Raw genomic sequence first — 21,377 nt, forward strand, 5'->3', positions numbered from 1 at the left:
CCTTTTCAGTATTTTCCGTGAACATATATTTCACAATTTTCAAATAATAACAAACCAAATAAAATCTTCGGTAAAATTATCAGTAGTTACATAATATATTAAGATCCTTATATGCAACAAAACCTGGATAAAGTGACCTTGCAATCGTATATTTTCCACCAATTGGTCTTAATACCTATTAGTAATAGGTAGTTGGTTTAATTGTGTCTCCACTTGTGAAGCTAATATGCTTATTGAATACGCATTGGAGCATGCGTTAAAACACCAACAGATGAATATTTAAAGGAGCAGAACTAGTTCAAATAAATATTCTATACAGGGTGAATTATGAAGATTGGGAGATATTTTTCTTCTAGATTCTATACCGGAAAATATTAATTTTTGTTTAATAATTTGGTGATAAAATATTAATATGTATACAGATTTGTAGGTTTCAAGATGATTGTTTGATCTCATAGACATTTCGATATGGCAAACTACAAAATCTTTTGTGTACTCTACCTCCACGTTTTATTTTAGGCGACGAGCATAAAAGTTATTGCACGATTTCTTTTTTAGATGCAAGTCAAACCTTCGATGTTGTATGGCATAATAATCTACACTTTAAGTTGAAAAAAAAACTCAAAATTCCTCAAAAACCAATAACTAAAAACTAAAAAACAATAAAGCAGTTGGTGCTGACAAAATTCCAGCTAAGCTCATTACTTATCAAAAAAATATTGAACACTGAAATGATCCCTGCCGAAATACGAGATGTCTTTCTTGTTACCATCTTTATAAAAAATGAAAAGGTCTTACGTAGAAATTACCGGGGAATATCATTACTTTCTGTTGCTCAAAAAAGAACAGCTATAATTATAGAATTATATTATTATAGAATTCTATCAAATCGTCTATTGCCTGTTGCAGAACAGTCACTGCCGGAAACATAGTGTGGATTCAAAACCCAATGGAGGGAGCGCCGACATGATTTTTAGCGCAAGCTAATTGCAAGAAAAATCCAAAGAACAGAACACTCTACAAAATCTTAGCCTCTGTTGGATGTTCTCAAAAATATATTAACAGAGTGCGATAGAACAAGTAAAAGAATATGTATCTTTGGGACAACTAATTAAATTAAATAAAGAAAATCAGACCGGAGAAATAAAGAGAAGGATACGGTTGGCTTGGGTATCCTTCGGAAAACTTTCCTATATACTAAAAAATAGAAAAGACCCCAAATATTTAAAAACAAAAGTCTTCAACCAATGTATACTACCTGTTCTCACCTACGGTTCTCAAACTTGGACGTTTACAAAGGAAAACATGGAAAAAATAGCAAAGACCCAAAGAGCCATGGAAAGGCAAATGCTGAACATCAGGCTATCAGACAAGAAAAGAAATACTTGGATCCGCAACAAAACAAAAGTGACCGATGTATTAACGCAGATAGCAAAACTTAAGTGGAAGTTCGCTGGACATACCATAAGACAGAAAGACGGCAGATGGAATAAGATGATTATACACTTTAGACCATATAGTTACAAACGAAAAAGAGGAAGGCCACAAATGCGATGGTCAGATGACTTAAAGAAACACGCAGGCCCTAAGTGGATACAAACTGCCTACAATAGAGAGACGTGGAAGAAGGAAGATGAGGCCTATGTCCAAAATTGGACAGCAAGGGCTGTATAGATAGATAGTGCGGCTACTGCATGACAGTAAGACTGCTACCTTTCGTACCAGCGATGGAACCACTGAATCTTTTCTGATTAGCACGGGAGTTAAACAGGTGTATATAATTGCTCCGAGCTTGTTTTCAAGGTCGCTACAGAAATAGATTGAAGCTACTGATTTGACAAAGGACTGTTTAATCTAAACAGACTCCATGCCAAAACCAAGGTCTCCCTAACATAAGTTATCGAGTTTCGGTACGCCGACGATAACACAATCATGGCCAAATCAGAAGAAACATTGCAAATAATCTGAAATAGGGATACAGTCAAATATAATGGTAATGATAAACAATATGATTGCTTGAATAATATCTGCTTTAGTAATTTCGGATTCTACATCTCCGTTTAAACTGTTCATAGATCAAGTTCCTTGTCTCTAGTCTTGAAATAATTGGTCTACGTATTCACTCTATCGCCGTCCTGTATTTCCATACATTTTCTAATTTGTACGCCTCTTTTGCATCTCTTAGTTGCCACTTAAGTTTACTGACGTTCTTATTATTAAAATCTAGTTTTACTATGTTACTATATTCGTGAATTGTCATGGACATCTTGTTTTAATCAAAAGTTAGAAAAGGGGAACTATTTTTTAAGTGTATAAAAGATTTTAATTCCTAGCTGGGCGCTTTCGGCCTACAAAGCCATCTTCGGAGCTGTGGTCAAATATAAAGTATTGTACTAGAAGAGATCATCTGGTAAGCAGCAAATTGCTGGTGCAAAATTGCTATTTTTCCTTTTTTTTAATTTCTTTTAAATAATGAAAAAACTATTTGTACTTAAGTTGAAGCAGCAGATACAAATGGTCGGGTTCTGGCACCCGTACCATAGCCAAATTTTTTAATGTATTTTTTGTGGAGTTTAGTGTACAGACTTTTGTGAGTAAAAAAATTTTTAAAAAGAAAAAATAGAACCAGCAATTTTCTGCTTACCACTCCATCTCTCCTAGTAGGATACTTTATATTTGACCATAGCTCCAATGATGGCTTTGCAAGCCGAAAGCGCTCAGCTAGGAATTAAAATCTTTTACACACTTCAAATACTTCCCCCTTTTCCAACTTTTGATTTGTCATAAATGTGTACAAAACATATCAGTCTTTTCATTTATCTTGTTTTAATTGCTCTGTCATTTCTTTCCATTTGAACTTGTCCATAATTAGTTTTTCAGTAAAAAAAAAATAGTTCATTTATTTCTATAAGTTTTTTAATCTCCACATCATTTACTCTGTCCATGTTTATGTGGAACATATTTATTTCGTCTACTAGATCTAATAATATCCCTTGTTTTTATTTTTGTGTGTTTGTAAATTATATTATCTTTTGTGTATATTAAAACTGTTGAAAAATAAATATGCAAATTCATTTTAATTGTGTATAATTGTACAAGTCATCTCGACGACGATTTACAATAAGAAAATGACGGATAAAAAATTTAGTAAACATAGAAATACTAAAAAAGCAATCCTGTACGTTGAAACACCATTAATCTTAGGGAAACTGTTAATATATTCAAGCGGTAAACGATCTTTCAGGCAAGACAACGACCACCGGCCTTTTGTTGGCCGTTACGGTCAAGTATTTGTATATTAAATCGATCAATCATCTACAAGAAGAGGGATCTGGTTTACTATTCCCTGCTTACTATATATTTATAAGCCTAAATATTCCCATGTCCCTCTGCTTACATTATATATATTTTGAAAAGAATTCTGTTTCGGAAAAAAGGAGATACCTACCATATTTAAATTGACCGAAGTCCACTTCTTACGAGGCGGTATTGAACAATAATATTTTGTTATTGAAATGTGTATGGGTAGTTTAGATTGTGGGAAAATACGGAATAGGTTAACGAAAATAAATCGGAGTCATTTTTCAGTTTTACGAGTAAATTCGTTGTACTTTAGTATCTGAAAGAACCATAACCTGGTGACAACAATACATGCATATGTTAAATATATATAAATTCAACATACTTTTTCTTATATTTTTTTTCTTGGTATTGTCACGTTGTTTTTCCAAATTTATTTAAATATTATGAATTTATGGTAAGAATAGAAATGTACATCCAGGAAAAACTGAAAATATAGAAACGGTCACTCAGGAAAAAGAATAGGATGGTTTGAAATATATGCGAATGGCAAGCACTGGGACCTGGAGGCATTTCTTTAGAGCTGGTAAAATTTGGTTCAGATCGCCGATCGAAAAAATTTTGGGATTTTTTCAATAAATGTCTTATACATAAAGATAACGTTCCAATATATTCAGAAATATCTTGTATCTTGAACTGAACGTCGCTAGAAATCCATTTCGGATATGTTAAGCATTTTCTCTGTTGTATTCTTTATTTACCATACTTCCTAGTCATCCGTAACTATGCTTTTAATTAGGATCTTGTAAATTCTTCTTTTGTTGTCCTTAGATAACGTTTGGTCCCATGTCTTAAAGCTTCGTCTAATGTAATTTGTAATTTGTAATGTGATCCATTTTTGTAACTCTGCAGCTTCTTCTCATGAACTCCATTTCAGTTGCTGTGATTTTGGACCTGTTTCGTTTTTTTATTACCCAATTCTCTGCTCCATAGGTCATTATACTGCGTACCAAAGTGTTATAAATTCTCTTCTTTGTATTTCTGGTAATCTGTCTATCCCACAGTACCCCGTTCATTTGTTTATATGCTATATCCTCTATATTTGTTTTCAGAATTCCTGTGTGGCTTCGACAGCCCAAGTTCTGGGTTTTAAGTTCCTTGTCCTTGTTATGTATCGTATTTTTCGAAACAGTTTTTTTAGCTGGTTATTTTAATCCTGGTTGGATATGTTGTTGTAATATTGTTGTTTGTCAGCTTGTATCTACGGTTTATATCTTTGTTGAGGTTTAAATTAGTTTTTTCACTTTCCGTGTGCACACCAGTTTGACAAAAGTGTCTTCTATTTTCAATTATTTGAAATATGTAATCTGTTATCCAGTGTTTTCTCTTTACAGAATTATTTGTCTTTACAAGATTCACTGGTGTTATAACACAATGTTTGACGCTTCCAATATTTCTTGAGATGTACCGTTAAGAACAGAGGGCAGAGATTTTTCTACTTTTTGGAGAAACGTCTTCATCCTTTCTTATTGTTAACTTCTTTGTCTCTGCGAGTTTATCGCGTGTTTTACATTTGTTTTATTTTGGCTACAAGGATAATATGGTCTAATCCAATCATATCTTAATTATCTTTTAATGCCCACAGTTTACACCGAATTTTGGAAGGGTGATTCGCTGACACTAATATTTAAAAAGGTAATAAATAAGATCACAATAATTATAGAGTAGTAAGCCTTACACCAGAGGCTGAAATTATAAACTCTTCAATCTATAAATAAGTTTGAAAACATAAATAATTATATCCCTTTTGTCTACTTACTAGTTAACATAAATCCAAACATTAAAAAACATATCAATTAATATTCGAGGACTGGCTTTTAACCACAAGGGGAAGGTGCTTTAATACATTACATATTTGAACGCCCCAAATCAAGATTTTTAATTGGAAATGCATGGTTCATTAGATTTTATCGCCATATGCCGTGGAGCGAAATGTTAACCAGAAATGTGCGGCTCATTTTACTCCTATTTTATGGCATTTACGCCTCAAATAGAGCTTTTTTAAATTTGTGACACTTTTGTTAAAGCCCCTTAAGGAATTACATACATAAATCCACATTTATATTTATTATTTCCTGTAAACCTTTTTATGATGCCTTCTTACTGATAAGTATTAAAGGTTGAAATTTATTTATCAGGAATATATATTGTCCAATAGTGGCCGTAGATTAAATTTGATTAGATTTTTAACTAAATGGTACTTACCATAAAGGTTAACAAGGTTATGTTGACTGCACAGTTGCACATTCACCCGAACTGCCAACCTATAAACATTTAAGTATTAAAATGTGAATAATTGACGTGTGATACAATTAGATACTAGGTAACCAAAAAACATTGGGATTGTATAACTTATTAAGAAAGTTGTAAAGGATAGGTTTGTGAGTGAACTAGATTATTAATATAAACATTCTCTTTCAGCTGTACAGCGTGGCAGAGTACCACCATCGCAGCCTTCGCTTCCAGGTTTACCAAATCAGTTCCTTAACTCAACAGACTCGATGAATACATCTTTAAGCAACCACACGTACCTCAGTAGTTACATATCACTATTATTAAGAGCAGAGCCGTACCCTACAAGTCGATATGGTCAATGTCTGCAAAGTAATAACATAATGGGCATTGACAATATATGCGAGTTAGCGGCGCGGCTGCTATTCTCAGCAGTAGAATGGGCAAGGAATATACCGTTTTTTCCAGACCTTCAAGTAACTGACCAGGTAAATATTAATACATAGTACAATGTTTATTATTATATCATATTTCTACTGTTTTAAAGGATTTGGCTACATTTGTTCACTTATTCAAAAGTACAATATTTGTAATGTTACTGTTAATATATTTTGGGAAGGCTAACCTAATAATCATAGGATCAGGACCTGGCTGAAAAATATTTACTATATTCCAAAAAATAACGGTTTTTGGTGTTCAAAATTTTACTAAATAATACTTAACTCGAATAATATTATTAAATGATCCATTACATAAGGTTTTGTACTGCTGGATTATCTTTTAGACGAAGCACTACAATTTACTGTTGCCACATCATCATGCAATCTTCACTTCTCCGCTACTTAACATCGATCTTTCTCATAATTTTCTATCTGTTTTGATCTTAAACGTCTTGCATGCAGTTTTTCTGGCAACGTGTTGGTGGATGACCTTTAGTTCCTTAGGCATCATCTCTCGGTATCCCTTCCATTATTCGCTTCTTGTCTATCTATTATCTGTCATTCGAGCCTGTGCAGTTCCATTTTTGCTATTCTTTCTATAGCATCAGCTACTCCTGATCATCATCGTAGCTGGCCGTTGGCTGACTACTTTCTCGTAAAAAATCATCAATAAAGCCAAAAAACTTTCTTCCAGGCTACTATGCTATGCTACATGGCTACTATGCTACCACTACAAAGTGGTTGACCGGATGGTTCCAGGGAGAGTTGTCCAGATTGTACAAGAAAAGGTTATCTCGAAGAAAGTTGGTTTCAGTCCTTGAGGTCTTGCTGTGGTTTTCAGCCTTACGCAGTACAACAGTGTATATTAACGATCGACTACCATGTAACTGTATGTTTACTGAAGTTTAAGCTGTGTGTTCACTAATACCCCCAGAGTTAGGTTTTCTACCAAATAGTTCTCTGGCAGCTCATAGGTACGTTTATGTTCACCGTAGAATTTTTATACAAGATATTGCGAGACCTCACCTAGCGGGAATTGTAACAGTATATCAAAACTTGACGGGAATACATCAGGAAATAATGATTTCAGACCTTAGTCCCATTAAACTTCAGCAAAAATGAACTGTCAAATCTATAAATTGTATCAAACACTATATACAGGGTATATCAGAAACTACTTACACGATATTTATAAAAATTGGTTTATAGCAAGTTTATAGCAAGTTATGACAAACTTAAAGAAAATATTTTGACAACCATACCACTTTCGGTTATCGGAAGTAAACAGCAAATACTCTGTAGGCTATTGATTATCCAAAAAAAAAGAGGGCTAAAAGGAACTACAACGTTAAAGGGGTTTTATTATTTCATGTGGTCAAAGGACCCTTAAATATAAAAAAACCGCGGAGTACTACTATTTAAAGATGAGTTTTTGAGAAAGGGATGAATTAGTCGATATGCACTAGGGCGCATTTGGGAGAATTATATGCACTTTTTGTACATATACATCTACAGAAAGTTGTTCAAAATTAAATTTCCTATCGAAATTAAATTCGAGTTAAGTCAAAAATAATTTTTTTTTTTTGACAAGAATATATTCAAAAAACGAAGCAAAAAAAAACACGAAAAAACGCGATTTTTCTTTTTTGCCCTGTTACTTTTTTCTACGTTGGGTATAGGTATAGGCATCGCTTCACAGGAAAAAACTTCTATCTTTCCTTTTCAAAAGGACGTTTAGTAGAAGTCTTGATAAATCATAGTGTACGAGATAAGATTTTTTGCTAGAAATTTCGCCACTTACACCATTTTTGGGTTATTTTCTCCAGTTTTTTGCAAATATTGTTCAATAACTTTATTTCTATGAAATCTTAGGTATACAATGGTATATTTAATAGAAAGAAATGGTCTATTACCTTTAAAATGGTCTGCTGGAGAAGGTTCTAGGACTAAGTTTAAGCAAGATATGGTTCTTCAAAATTTTTTACTTTTAACGATTTTTGCTAACTTTTACTGATATTTTTTATGCATATACCTAAATTTACAAGAAGAAAAGTAATAATGAGAAATTTAAAAAATAGTTGTAAAACTTAGCAAAAATGGCCCAAAATGGTGTGAGCGGCGAACTTTGAAAAATCTTATCTTGGGTACTATAAATCCTAAAAACTTCTACCAAACGTCATTTTGAAGAGGAAGGATAGAAGTTTGTTTTCTGTGAAGCAATGCCTCTGTGGAAAAAAGTTACGGGGTAAAAAAGAAAAATCGCGTATTTTCGTGATTTTTTTGGTTCGTTTTTTTTTAAATACTTTGATCAAAAAAAAATATTTTTGAGTTTTAAAAGTTGCCATTTCGATAGGAAATTTAATTTTGAACAACTTTCCTGTTGATGTATATGTACAGAAAGTCCATAGAATTCAACCAAATGTACCTTAGTGCATAGGGACTAATTTACACCTTTCTCAAAAGTGCACCCATTTAAATGGTAGCAGTTCGCAGTTTTTTCATATTTGGCTGTCCATTGACCACATGAAATATTAAAACCGCTTTAACGTTGTAGTTCCTTTCTAAAGTACTTACCTAATCAATAGCCTAATACAAGTATTTTTATAGTTATCTCCACTGTCGTCAGTGGCTTTTCTTCCTCACATTCAAATTATCACAGATATATCAGGTTAAATCGTTCGCAAAGGATTCTTGTAAAGTTATTGACACGAAAGGTCGTTATTGAAAAATTAAAAATAAATTCGGAATTAAAATATGCCCACACGTAATTTTAAATGAAGTACTAAATGCAGAAAATCCTATAAAAATTAGAGGCATGCTTTTCTCATTCATATTAAAATTTCGTTTGAATTTATTACCACCGCTTCAAACCTAAAAAAGAGTCTAACACTGTTGTAACTAGAAAAGAAACGAGATGAACAAGTAAATTATTTAAATTATTACCTGGAACTCAGAAACTGGTAAGAAAGGCCGGTGACACGATTATATAAGAAAAGTTGTAATGGCACTAAAAAAGGACCAGGCCAGATTTTTTTGGATGCACCTGACAAACGAGCGAAATGGGCGACTTTTATATTTAGGTAATTCTATTAAGATTGGATCACTTAGTTTTTGGGTATATGCATTTCAGGTATGTTCAGAAAGTAGCTTTTTTAACTGCCAAAACTAAATAATAAATAAAATAAACAACATCAGGATAGCTGCAATAGAGAGGATATGTCTTCGAAGATGTTATCGAAAAAGAATGGGAAAATAAATAAGAATATTAATACATATACAAGAGAAAATATTAGAGGGAAAATAAATAAGTAAAGTAGTTAGACCAGATGATATCCCTGGGGAAATGTGAACAGCTTTTTAAGAGTTGGCTAACAGGTTTTTTTATTATAATTATGGAAGTATTATAAATGAAGGATGGAAAAATAGTATACTAGTACCTCTTTACGAAAAGTTTTAAAAAATGTACAAACTAGAGGGGCGTAAAACTACTTAGTCACACTGAGGGCCTTGAAAAATATCGAGACCCAAAACAGATCGATTGGGACACTTATAAAGAGTGTCTCGAAAGCAAAATGGAGGAACTCGATACGTCGCTCGACAGAGAGGAAAATCTAGATAGAGCCTCACAGTAAGTTCAATATGCCATAATAAAGGCATATAAATCAAGTTGTCCATTAAAACATAAGACAACCACTAGGGATGTTCCCTGGTGGAACAAAGAATTGGCTAAACTTTAGGAAAAATATACAGTAATGCTCTTAGTGAGTATAACAAAGATCTCAGAAAATCAAAAGGAAACTCTTGGAGGAAACTGCGAAGAGTTAACAGAATTAGCCCCTGCACAACGACTTCAAAATGTGACTACACTGACACTGACAACCTTACTATTAGAGAGCTTTCAAAGACTCATTTTCCTGGCTCTCAACAAATGCTAGAAGATAAACCGCAAAGTATCCAGCTGGCAGAGGCTCCAAGGGGCCTAAACAGATCCAAAAGTAACTAGCGGAAAAAATAGCAAAATCGAATGGGCCATTAAAAGCTTCAAACCTTTTAAATCTCCAAGTAAGGACGGAATACTTCCTGTTTTACTCCAAAAAACTTTAAGGAACGAAAAGGTGATATTTATACCAAAGACGGGGAAACATCTTAAGGACGAACCGAAGTCATATCGCCGCATATGTCTCAACTCCTTTCTCCTAAAAACAATGGAGAACTGGTAGACTACTACATAAGAAGCGAAACTCTAAGGAGGAAACTGCTTCACAAACATAAATTTGTCTACCAGAGAGACAAATCCACTATAAATACTCTAAACTCGCTAATTGGAAGTATTGAAAAAAAAAATAGTGGCAGAAGAAATAGGTCCTTGCGCTTTCATTGACACAGAGGGAGCATTCGATAATACCTTATTTAAATCCATAAAAAGAGCACTAGTAAAGAGAAGCATTGAAGCCTCACTAATACTATGGATTCAGTCGATGCCAAAAACCAGAATCATTACTGCTAATATTGGGGGAGAGTCTGTAACTGTTACAGCAGTAAAACGGTGCCCTCAACGAGGAGTACTATCGCTCCTGCTGTGGGCGATAGTAAAAACGAGCCTGAAATAGTCATATTGAGAAAATCTTATCCAGAGCCTTGGTGGCAAGTTGGAGCTACATCAAGACATTTGGAAAGACTTAAAGCCTGAAACCGAAAATGTCCCTCTGGTCATATAAAATGATTATTAGGCCCATGATCACATAAACATCACTCGTATGGTGGCCAAAAACACAACAAACAACAACTAATGCCAAGCTGCAAAAAGTGCGGCGGCTAGCTTGTCTGGTAATCACAGGGGCAATGTCAACAATGGGTGAAGAACTTTAACCGAAACTGGAAAAAGGTTCACTTGTATGGTATACGAATGGAATGGATCTTCTTCTTCTTCTTGTGCCACTCCTATAGGAGATTGGAAATCATCAAGGCTATCCTGACCTTGTTAACAGCTGACCTAAAGAGTTCATTAGTGGTACGGAGAGTTCATTAGTGGTACACTAGTACCACTAGTATTAGTGAAATGGATCTAAGATAGATTAAAGGGCAGGAGTGGGAGTGACTGGGTCCAATTTTAGGCTATCCACATCTTTTGGACGCCCCAATTATCTTTCAGGCAGAAAAACATGCTATAGGCATAAGTTCCCAAGAATGTCTCAACCGAGACACTCGTAGGACAAAAGTCTTTATTTTATCAGACAGCCAAGCCGCCTTAAGGCTCTAAAGTCATTTACTTGTGAGTCAAAGATGATTTGGGACTGTAAACAATCCCTCAAGAAGCTGGCAGAACGCAACAAAGTATGTTTGTGTGAGTGCCAGGTCACAAGGAAATTGCAGGAAATGAGGAAGCTGACAGCCTCGCAAAAGAGGAGGCTAATACTCCATTCAGGGGTCCAGAACCCTTCTGTGGATTATCACTGTGTCTTCTATAATTATTATGAATCCATAACCTATTTTTGTCCTTTTCCCATTTTCTCTTTCGTTTGCGGCTATGTTCCTAAGATTTCTTTATATTTCTATATCTTTTAGTGTCAGGTCACATTCTATGTATACTCGGTATTGTTTATATCTTGTTAATTTACCGTTAACAACGGAATTACAACGGACAGGTAATCGTGGACAAAGAGAGTATTGATAATACCTGGAAAAATTACATACAAAATTTATTTTTTGATGAGAGGGAGAACCAGTCCCCAATACCTACGGAAACAGGACCTATACTAGTGGCAGAAATAAGAGCAGCCATAATATCACCAAAAGAAGGGAGAGCTCCAGGACTAGACGGAGTACAGTCTGAATTTCCTGAATTTCTTAAACTTCTTGATGATGAATCTTTAAGAATACTATGTAAAATCTTCAATAATATCTATTACACAGGCAATATTCTAAAAGATTGGGTAATTTCAGAATTTATTACGTTACCAAAGATACAGAGAGCGAAAAAGTGCGGAGAATATAGGCTAATAAGTCTAATGAGCTATACACTAAAACTTTTTCTTAAAATTATACATCGCAGAATAATATACAAGCTATGTGAAGAGAGAATACAAGACACACAGTTTGGATTCATGACAGGCGTAGGTACGAGAGATTCACTGTTTAGTCTACAGGTATCATTTCAAAGATGCAGAGATATGACTTGCGATATCTACACCTGCATTGTGGACTACCAAAAAGCATTTGACACAGTTTAACACCGAAAATTGATGGATGTTCTAACAAAAGCCCAAATAGATGCTAAAAACCGGCGTATAATACAAAATTTATACTGGAACCAATCAGCCACAATAAGAGCAAATCTTGGATATGAACCGACGGAAGCGATCAAGATTCTGCGGGGCATTAGACAAGGATGTATACTTTCACCTATATTATTCAACCTATATTCAGATGAAATATTTAGTGAAGCCTTGGAAAATTGCGATCATGGTATCCTTTTAAATGGAGAACGCCGAAACAACATCCGCGATGCAGATGACACCGTTATTTTTGCAGACAGTTTAAACAGTTTACAGCAACTAATAAGCAAAGTAAATGAAGTAAGTGAAAAATTTGGACTACAAGTAAACATATCAAAAACTAAATTTATGGTCATCAGCAAAAATAAAATTAAAGACGTCCAACTGCTTATCAAAATACACCAGTCGACTGAGTAAAACAGTTTACCTATCTTGGAACAATAGTAAACGAACAATGGGATCACTTACAAGAAGTAAAATGTAGAATAGAGAAGGCTAGGAGTGCATTCAACAACATGGCCAAACTCTTTAAAAGCCACAACCTTAATCTGGAGATATAAGTAAGGCTCCTACGATGTTATATCTTCTCGATATTAAACTACGAAGTTAAATCCTGGACACTCACTGAAGCGAAGGAGAAAAACTTGAAGCCTTCGAGATGTGGCTATACAGAAGAATCCTAAGGATATCATGGACAGACAAGTTAACCAACGAGACTGTACTAAGAAGAACGGGGAAAGAAAGAAGTGATGTATACGATTAAAAGGAGAAAGTTAGAATATCTCGGACACATAATGAGAAACGACACTAAATACAGATTACTGAAAATAATCCTTCAAGGCAAAGTATTCGGAAAGCGAGGAATTATGAGGAGAAGAATATCATGGTTAAAAAACCTAAGGGAATGGTTCCCCACAACGACAACTAATATATTTAAAGCATCAGCTAATAAAATAATTATAGCCAGAGAAAGAAGAAGAATTTACCTTTGGCTTTCAATACTTTTAATTTCTCTTTAAATGTATTAACTTCAATGACATCATATTGTTTTAATTTTGCCCTGTTTATTTTTGTTATTATCCCCAATTCTTTGTTTTTTATTTCGATTTTTAGTTGCTCTTCTTCTGATGTATCTAGTGGTAAACCTTTAATTATTAAGTTGTTTTTCTTCTTTTCTTTCTGGCATACTTTCATAGTTAATTACATTTCCTTCATTTTTTGTTTCATGATCGTCATTTTCTTTTTCAGATTTTCGTTTTCTTGTATTAATTCGATTATTTGTAGTTTATATTCCTATTCTCCTTTCTGGTCTCTTTCATTTCCTCTACTATATTTCCCATCATACTTTTTATATCATAAAGCTCCCTGTTTTTCCTTTTGTTATGATCTACTAGTTTTTTCATTAATTTCATCATTCTGGCATCAATTCTGGATATTTGTTTTATTGTTTTTATCTTATCTGCTGTTCGTTGTATTTTTTTACTTCTGTCAAATATTTCCTATGGTTAATCTTTTTCTTCCTTTTACCATCATCTAATCTATAATAGTATCGTCACAGTATGACATGTTTTACTTTAACTTCTTTCTTTTTTGAATATTAATAGAAATCACTCTTCTTTTTGACTTTTTAAACGTTTATATTTTATTTTAATTTCGAAAAATTACCCAATATTTTCCCTTGATCGTCTGTTTGGCTTACATAAGTCAAATTTTTATGTGATTTCTTTTTAAAATAAAAGTTCATTGCAAAGAGATTATTAATAAATTTATAAGATTATTTTTTTAATACTTTGCTTTAAAAGTCGCTGGTTTTGCCATAATTATAAATCAGTTTGCTTGAACACCGGAAAGTTCCTGATTTTGCAAAAATTTAGAAGTACTTAACAGTACAGATAGTATAAAACACCAATGCGCAATAATTGCTTTTCTTTTATTGCTTCGTATCTGCTTTTGTCCGGTTTTGAGTTGATAATTAAAGCTACATTGTCATTTTTTTGTCCATTTAAGAAGTGTCTGTATACATGCTCGCGTTGCATTGATATTAAGCCATTTAATAAAGCGTTTTAACAATGAACATAATAACTACAGTTATTTAAATATAACTCGTTATTTTCTTCTCAAAATCACAGTTTCCTTGTCAAGCTCTTGTTTCATATTGCTTCTAATTCTTCCACAGCTTTGGTTTGAAATATTTTCCACAATCTACTTAAGTATATACCTTTGACTTTCGCTAAAGCGAGGATGTGCTTGACCTCTACGATGAAGAAAGTTAAAGGTGATAGTGCATACAATCCTGTTGTAAGGCCGTTCATATATATCCACTTTAAGTCGATTCGACGAAGAACTATTCCGCCATTGGTTGAAATTTTCAAAAATATACAATGAACAATAACAAATCATAACAAAATCTCAATACATCTATTACATAATATGATTTGGGAAAATATCAAAACAAATTTTTGGGAAGGTACTATAGCTGCTTCCACAAATGTGCATCTACTACTTTTGCCATTTTCTATATACTTAAACAAACTTTTAAATCTCAAAATGATTAAATCAAGAAACAAATAAATTAATATTACTGAAAACAAAAAGAAATTGAAATCATACCGACTGGTACATTAGTGTTATATTCAAGAACATATCACATACATGCAGCACTGTTGATCTTAATTCGACACCCTTTGATACGCATGAAAACAGTGATCTAATTAAGCTTAACTATGGCAAATAAAGGAAAAAGTATTCGAGTTTACATACTGGTACAGAGAATAAAAATAGTCTGTGGCTGTGTGCCAAAAAGTAAAAGTTTTTTCACTTAATTACCACGTAGACACTGTTTTAGCGGTAAATGTTGTAGATCGGTTAAAAAATGTCTATAGTCAAATAATTTAGGAATATAAATATACTGCGTTTGGAAAATATTGATAGTATAATTAAATATTATTTTATATGGGACTAAACCACAGAAATTTTTAAATTAAGAAATTATTAGCTTTAACCTGTAAATGTATATAAATTGGCACTGTGTGTCGCAAAAACTAACTTGACAGTTGACTTACTTGGCCTCGATCTTGTGGGCTAATAGCCATTTTAACTGAAATTCTGAGAGGTGTTGTTGTACCTTTGGATTCACATCAAATTCCGATCTTCCTGTGCCTATGTAGCTAATTCTAGAAGGAGATAGAATGATGGATCAATAGACATGAATGCAACAGACAGAAAAAAGCAGAAAATCGGGGAAGCAGCCCACATCTTACTAATTTTTTTTATAACTATGTTTATTTACAATCTACATCTTTACAGACTATTAAGTAAATGTGTTACTGGTTTTGTGCGTAAAGGAGAGACACCCAATATTGTCTAACCTTATTCTATTTTGGTTTAGTTTATGAAGTAGTTCTTTTAGGCCAGGTTCTATCTAGTCTACTTATGACTGGACCATTGTTAAATAACTCCTATACTTTCTCATTTTCGTGGTGAATGGTACGCTTATTTTGTGACTACGTGGCTCGATGTATTTCTTCTCTGATGAAAGGAATCTTATACGTCGTAGTGAAGGTTCTGATTACTTACGTACCATGGTGCACACACTATCGATCTTAGCACTTAAGACTGAAATCTTTGGATGATATTCGGGGCATTGGCTTTGCACAGCCCCATAGGTGTAGTCCGTAGTACAAGATAGGTTTGAGTGTGGCTTTGTATAGAAGAGTAGAATCTTACTAAATGAAGAAAAATGTGTAGCAAACTCATCAATAGAATGTCGCAGGCTCTAGTTAACACCACTGAAAGAAGAAGTCAGCAATAAGAATATACCAATAATAATGAGTTACTATAAGGTCAGAGTGCCATCTGTAAAACTCCCTAAAATGACAATTGAAGAAGCTACCTTGAACGAAAAGTCTTAGTCTCGGGAGATATCAACTTTAACAATGATATAGCAAAATTTTTAATAAATGGTATAGCATATCCCTTATCCATAATGTGGCCAATATTCCTAAAACCAGTAAAAGAATTTTTCTCCTTGCCAACAAATACACCTGAAGCACGATTCTAAGATCCAACATTATAGATTTGGCATTTCTGAAAACTACTGGTTCTTCACTGTAGTGCTGAAAGTAAGCTAATCGGCCTATAGATTTGAGGGAAAATGCTGTCCTTCCCTGGTTTGTGAATTATTATCACATGGAATCATTATACACTTACTCTCGAGAGTCCTTCTCATCACCTCTTCTTTTTCTTCCACGGAGTACACAATTCCGTTTTCACTGTGAGTGTTACTATCAATCCTTAATATTCTTTGTAGCTTCCATATTTTTTTCATGTTCTGTCCTCGTTCTTCCATTTATTTTACGTGCTCGTCACATCTTTGGATTCAGTATTTGATTAGTGCCTGTTTCACTTGTCGATTTAGTCTGTTTGTCCTGTTTCTGTCTTCGTTGATTCTTGTTCTTCTATTAGTTCAGGGTTTATTTCTCTAAACATACCCCTATGTATTGTACGCTGTTCCTCTCTGGTACTGTTCCTTAGAGCTTCTTTTATATTTTCAAACTCCAGGACTTTTTCTTTTAGATCTCGTGAATTTTATATTGTTGGGATGTTTCCAATTCGCTCACAAATCTTGAAGTTTTTACAATTTGTTTTCATCTTTTTCCTTGATGTTGGGCGTTTCACTTCCCATGTTCCTATTTCTAGGACTATGGGGTTGTGGTTTCCTGTTCATTCGTCCAACTACTGTATTTCTCTTTGTAGTGAGATAATTTTTGGACACTACCAAGTGCGATCGATCGACGTATGAATCTTGACACCTTAGCTCTAGTTGAAAGCTTCCTACACATTGTATGGAAGTCTCCAGAATGGAAATCTTGACAAGAGTTTTGTTTAGAAAATTGTTTTACTTGGACTGTGGAAGAGTAGTTTTATGAGATGAGTGCACAGATGAACGCCAGAAGTGTACAAAAACATACGCTTAGACTACAAAAATTAATTGATCTCAACAGCAATTCTGTAGAGGAAATTTAAAATGAAATAATGGTTCTTGATGAGGCTTTGTTTCTCCTTTCTGAACACCCCCTATTAGCCATCTTGATACGTATATATATATATATATATATATATATATATATATATATATATATATATATATATATATGTATGTATTCACGTATATTATATAGAAGAGTATAGCATAAAAGTTATGTACAGGAAAACCAGTCGTGATTATTAATAATAGCGAAGTCATGATATACCGGTATTTCATCGATGCTCATATTAGAGATGGGCGTCACCAAACATTTTTGGAAATATTTCAGTTTTTCATTGCTCGGGAATATTAAAACCAGCTATAAACTACTTTCGTTTTTTATTTCTTTTTTTCTTTTTTTAAAAGTCTCTCCGGATATCATTCCACTAGATAAAAAATTTATTTGAAAATTCCTTTATAAAAGGTATAATATTCCACTAGATGTTATTACATCTTTTTTTCTTACCATTTTTCCCTATTGTATTTGTCACTACCAGTTTTGAAATTATGCTGTTCATTTCTAGTATACTGTGGAATTCTTTTTTATTTTTCAATCTGTTCCCCATTGTTTCTAATTCAGATCGTCCATGTATCTTCTTCGTCTTTTCATGATTCAGGGTTTATGTATATAGACCAGTTGTCGATCTCATTGAAGTCAGATGTGTTTCCTTAAGTCGTCTTCTTAATACCCACTCACTAATATTTTGCAAGGCAAAGACTTTCAATTTGACAAACGTTTTTTATACACTATTAACAAATTCCACGAATCCGTTTCTAGTATTTTTTCTTGCTACACTTTATAAAACAAGTAGTCTTGATAATGAACAATAACAAAAATGAATTCCAAGAAATGTATACTAATATAGTCGAACAGTATTCATGAAGCGGAGGAAGAAACACTTGGTTAAAGAAGATAAACAAAAAAGCCAAAATTAAGAGTGGGCAGATGATATGAAACAGCTCTTCAACGGCGCTACAGATCAAATCGAGCCTTGGCGTCCTCCAAACTATGCCTCCAACCTTGCCGGTTCCACGCCGATCTTCTCCAGGTTTTTACGTCTAGAAAATTTAGCGCGTCCGCTGCCACTTCATCCTTCCGAAGAACTACCATTGTGAGATTAGTCCCGCGGAATTGTCCCACATTAAAATGGTCGTTTATTGAAATGGCATATTGCCAGTTTAGGTCAAAACAATTTAGAAATTTTATGGGACATTTGAAGGAGCATAAGCGATTGATCGGTAAAATTTTTTAAATTCCTGTAAACTTTATGTGCTTGTCACATAACTGCCTTCATCTAATGTAAATAGATTTTGCTTTGAACTACAGAAATCTTGATATATCATTTTTTCTTTCGCTGTGGTTGGATAAGGTCTAAGAAAGTAAGGCCCGAATTAGTTTTAAAGCTCCTATATTTGTTGTACACTCTGTGCAATTATGAAAGTATAACAAGTTGAACTTTTTGCTAATAGTCATTAATTCCAAAAAAACCCAATAAAAATATAGCTATGTACTGCTCTTTCGAGTTTGCCTTGTAAACTGTAGATTTTAAAGGTGTCTTTTGTCCTCATAAATATTTCCATAGGTACTGTAAGATTCATTTCGAAGTTACATTTGTCACTTGGTCTGGTTCTAATGAGATGTGTCACAAATCTTTTAGTGTTCAAACATTTTACAGCGATTATTTAGTGAGCTTTGTTAACGAAGCTCTAAGAGTATTTTAGTGATCAATCTCTCTTTTTCTCTCCAATGGCACTACAGTCCAAATCGGGCCCTGGTTTTCTCCACACTATGCCTCCAACTTTGTCTATCCCGCGCCGATCCTCTCCAGATTCTTACGTCTAGCAAATTTTGCGCGTCCGCTGCCACTTCATTCTCCCACCTTTTCCGTGGCCTTCCTTTTGATCATGCAAATTCGGCATTCCCACTATATGACTAGCCCATCGAAGTCTCTATTGAGATCTGAACGAATTCTGAGATCGGTGTCTCTTTGAAGAGTTGATTGATTTCGTGGTTGCACCTGGATCTACATACTCCGTCTTCGTTAATAGGTCCAAATATCTTCCTTAGGACTACTTTGAAAAGAAGGTATCGTGGTATGGGAATAGAAGTGAATAATAACTCCCTATATATAATTCAATTTGGAGATGATCGGGTCATCATAGCAAACGATAAGGAGGATATCAAATACATGATAAAAAAGTCGGCCGAAAAATATCAGAAATGAGGACTAATACTTAATACCAATAAAAAACTCAGTATTGGAACAGACAAAGCATATCTTATACTAGATAACAACAAGGAGTAGGTACGGTTAATGAATATAAAAATCTAGGAACAATATTTAATCGACAAGTAACAGATGACCAAGAAATTAATACCAGACTAATACAATCTAGAAAAGCTATAGCTACGGATGCCTATGAAATTTTCGTAAAAAGTAGCTGATATACGGATGTGAAACGTGGCCATTATTACCAGAGACAAACCGAAGAAAGATAGAAGCCACACAAATGGATATCATTAGGCGAATGCTAAGGATTTCTAGGAGAGAGAAGATAATAAATGAGGAAATTAGGGAACGCACGGAAGAGAGGAAGACTGAAAAAACATGGATAGAAAGAGTAAAAAATCAATGAGCTTCAAAGAACTTAGAGAAGGATAATGGATGTATATAAATATACATTACGTAAAGTGAAATATCTTATTTATTACACTTTTCGAGTTTTAAGTTGTTTTTCTGTATAATTTCTAAAAAATAACAATACTTAAAATTTAAATTTGCGATTTGAGTCGAGTTTTATGTACCTAGGTGTATATTTTCAGGAAAAATATAAGAAATCCTAATTAAATACATCTAGAAACAACAGTGCAACTGCATGTACCGATTTCCTTTTACATAAGAAAATTAAGTCAGTAATTTGAAGATTTAGAATAGGATATACACGTCTTACATATGAATACTTCATGAGTTCCAGCTGATTTCATTTCAAATGATAATAGTACATCTAGAAATTTCTGACAAAAATTATTTAATGCATTATTCATCAACTCAAAGGAGGCACAAGTTAAAGAACCATCTGAACGATACTTCACAGTTCAAAGAAAAAATGTTTTACATTAAGACAGACTGTGTCATAAAAAGTAATTTAAAAAATCCCTAATTCTTTAATTATTATATTTACGGGATATTTATTTCCCAGTACTTTTCTTTAGTATTTACAACATATTCAAATAGTTTCCTTTGAGTTATCTACAGTGACTCTGGCAAATTTCTCTTCAGCAATACTTTGCAATTTTATTGTTTTTTGTACTAGAACTACTTGTATTAAATCTAGATGAGATGATGAAGAATTTAAAGAAACATGTCCAAATTCTGGAAGTACTCTACTACTATTAAATTTATATTGAATATGACAGAGGTATCACTATCAAAAAGAATCACAAAATATCTAGTCCCGGAATAATAATAGGAGCCACATGGAAAACATACTACATACAACTTCTGCAAGAGAATTGAAATTAATATCAGGAACGAGAAAAAACACGGGGGAATGAATGAAATTAACAATAAATACAGTAGAAAAAACAATTTAAAAAAATGGAAAATAAAAGAGCAAGCAGACCATGAAATATCAAGGCGGAACAGATAAAGGCCTGATGTGAGAAGTTAAGAAGAACTAAAACAGAAAGACGGTATTAGATTTAATTTCAATGCAGGGCATCCGCCAGCCGCTTATACGTATTTTAACCTCATTAGATACCATCAGAGCGACATATACAGAGCCTCTGTTCTTTAAAAATCTTTGCCGTGATGAACAGCATGTGGAATGCAAATTATTGATCCCTTGTCGACTAATTTATCAATCTGTCCGCTTTGCAAGTTTTAGAAAGCACAGTGGTAAAAATTTGAATTTATCTTCGTCAAGTAGGAAATCTTAAGATTTCTACTGTTGTTAAGAAGAACTATTATACGACAAAAACAGAAGAAGAATAAAAAATAGGATTTTTCACAGCAATTAATAAAATAGGAGAATTATAAAGGC

General features: G+C 33.6%; 1 protein-coding gene and 1 long non-coding RNA gene across 4 annotated transcripts in view; one reads left to right on the forward strand and one right to left on the reverse strand.

Annotated features, from left to right (window-relative positions):
* LOC140451943 (uncharacterized) overlaps window positions 1-21,377 on the reverse strand; it is a 261,924-nt gene that overhangs the window by 144,058 nt on the left and 96,489 nt on the right. The window contains exon 2 of the long non-coding RNA XR_011952106.1: window positions 5,566-5,624. This is a non-coding gene — a long non-coding RNA (uncharacterized lncRNA). The remainder of the gene's footprint in view (window positions 1-5,565; window positions 5,625-21,377) is intronic.
* The window catches only part of svp (COUP transcription factor 2), a 198,324-nt gene that overhangs the window by 112,092 nt on the left and 64,855 nt on the right, over window positions 1-21,377 (forward strand). For all 3 annotated transcript variants that reach the window (XM_072545924.1, XM_072545925.1, XM_072545926.1), the window contains one exon: window positions 5,782-6,080. In XM_072545924.1, coding sequence (XP_072402025.1) covers window positions 5,782-6,080 — 299 coding nt within the window. The remainder of the gene's footprint in view (window positions 1-5,781; window positions 6,081-21,377) is intronic.

Source organism: Diabrotica undecimpunctata, chromosome 10, assembly GCF_040954645.1.
Source record: "Diabrotica undecimpunctata isolate CICGRU chromosome 10, icDiaUnde3, whole genome shotgun sequence".
Classification (NCBI taxonomy): domain Eukaryota; kingdom Metazoa; phylum Arthropoda; class Insecta; order Coleoptera; family Chrysomelidae; genus Diabrotica; species Diabrotica undecimpunctata.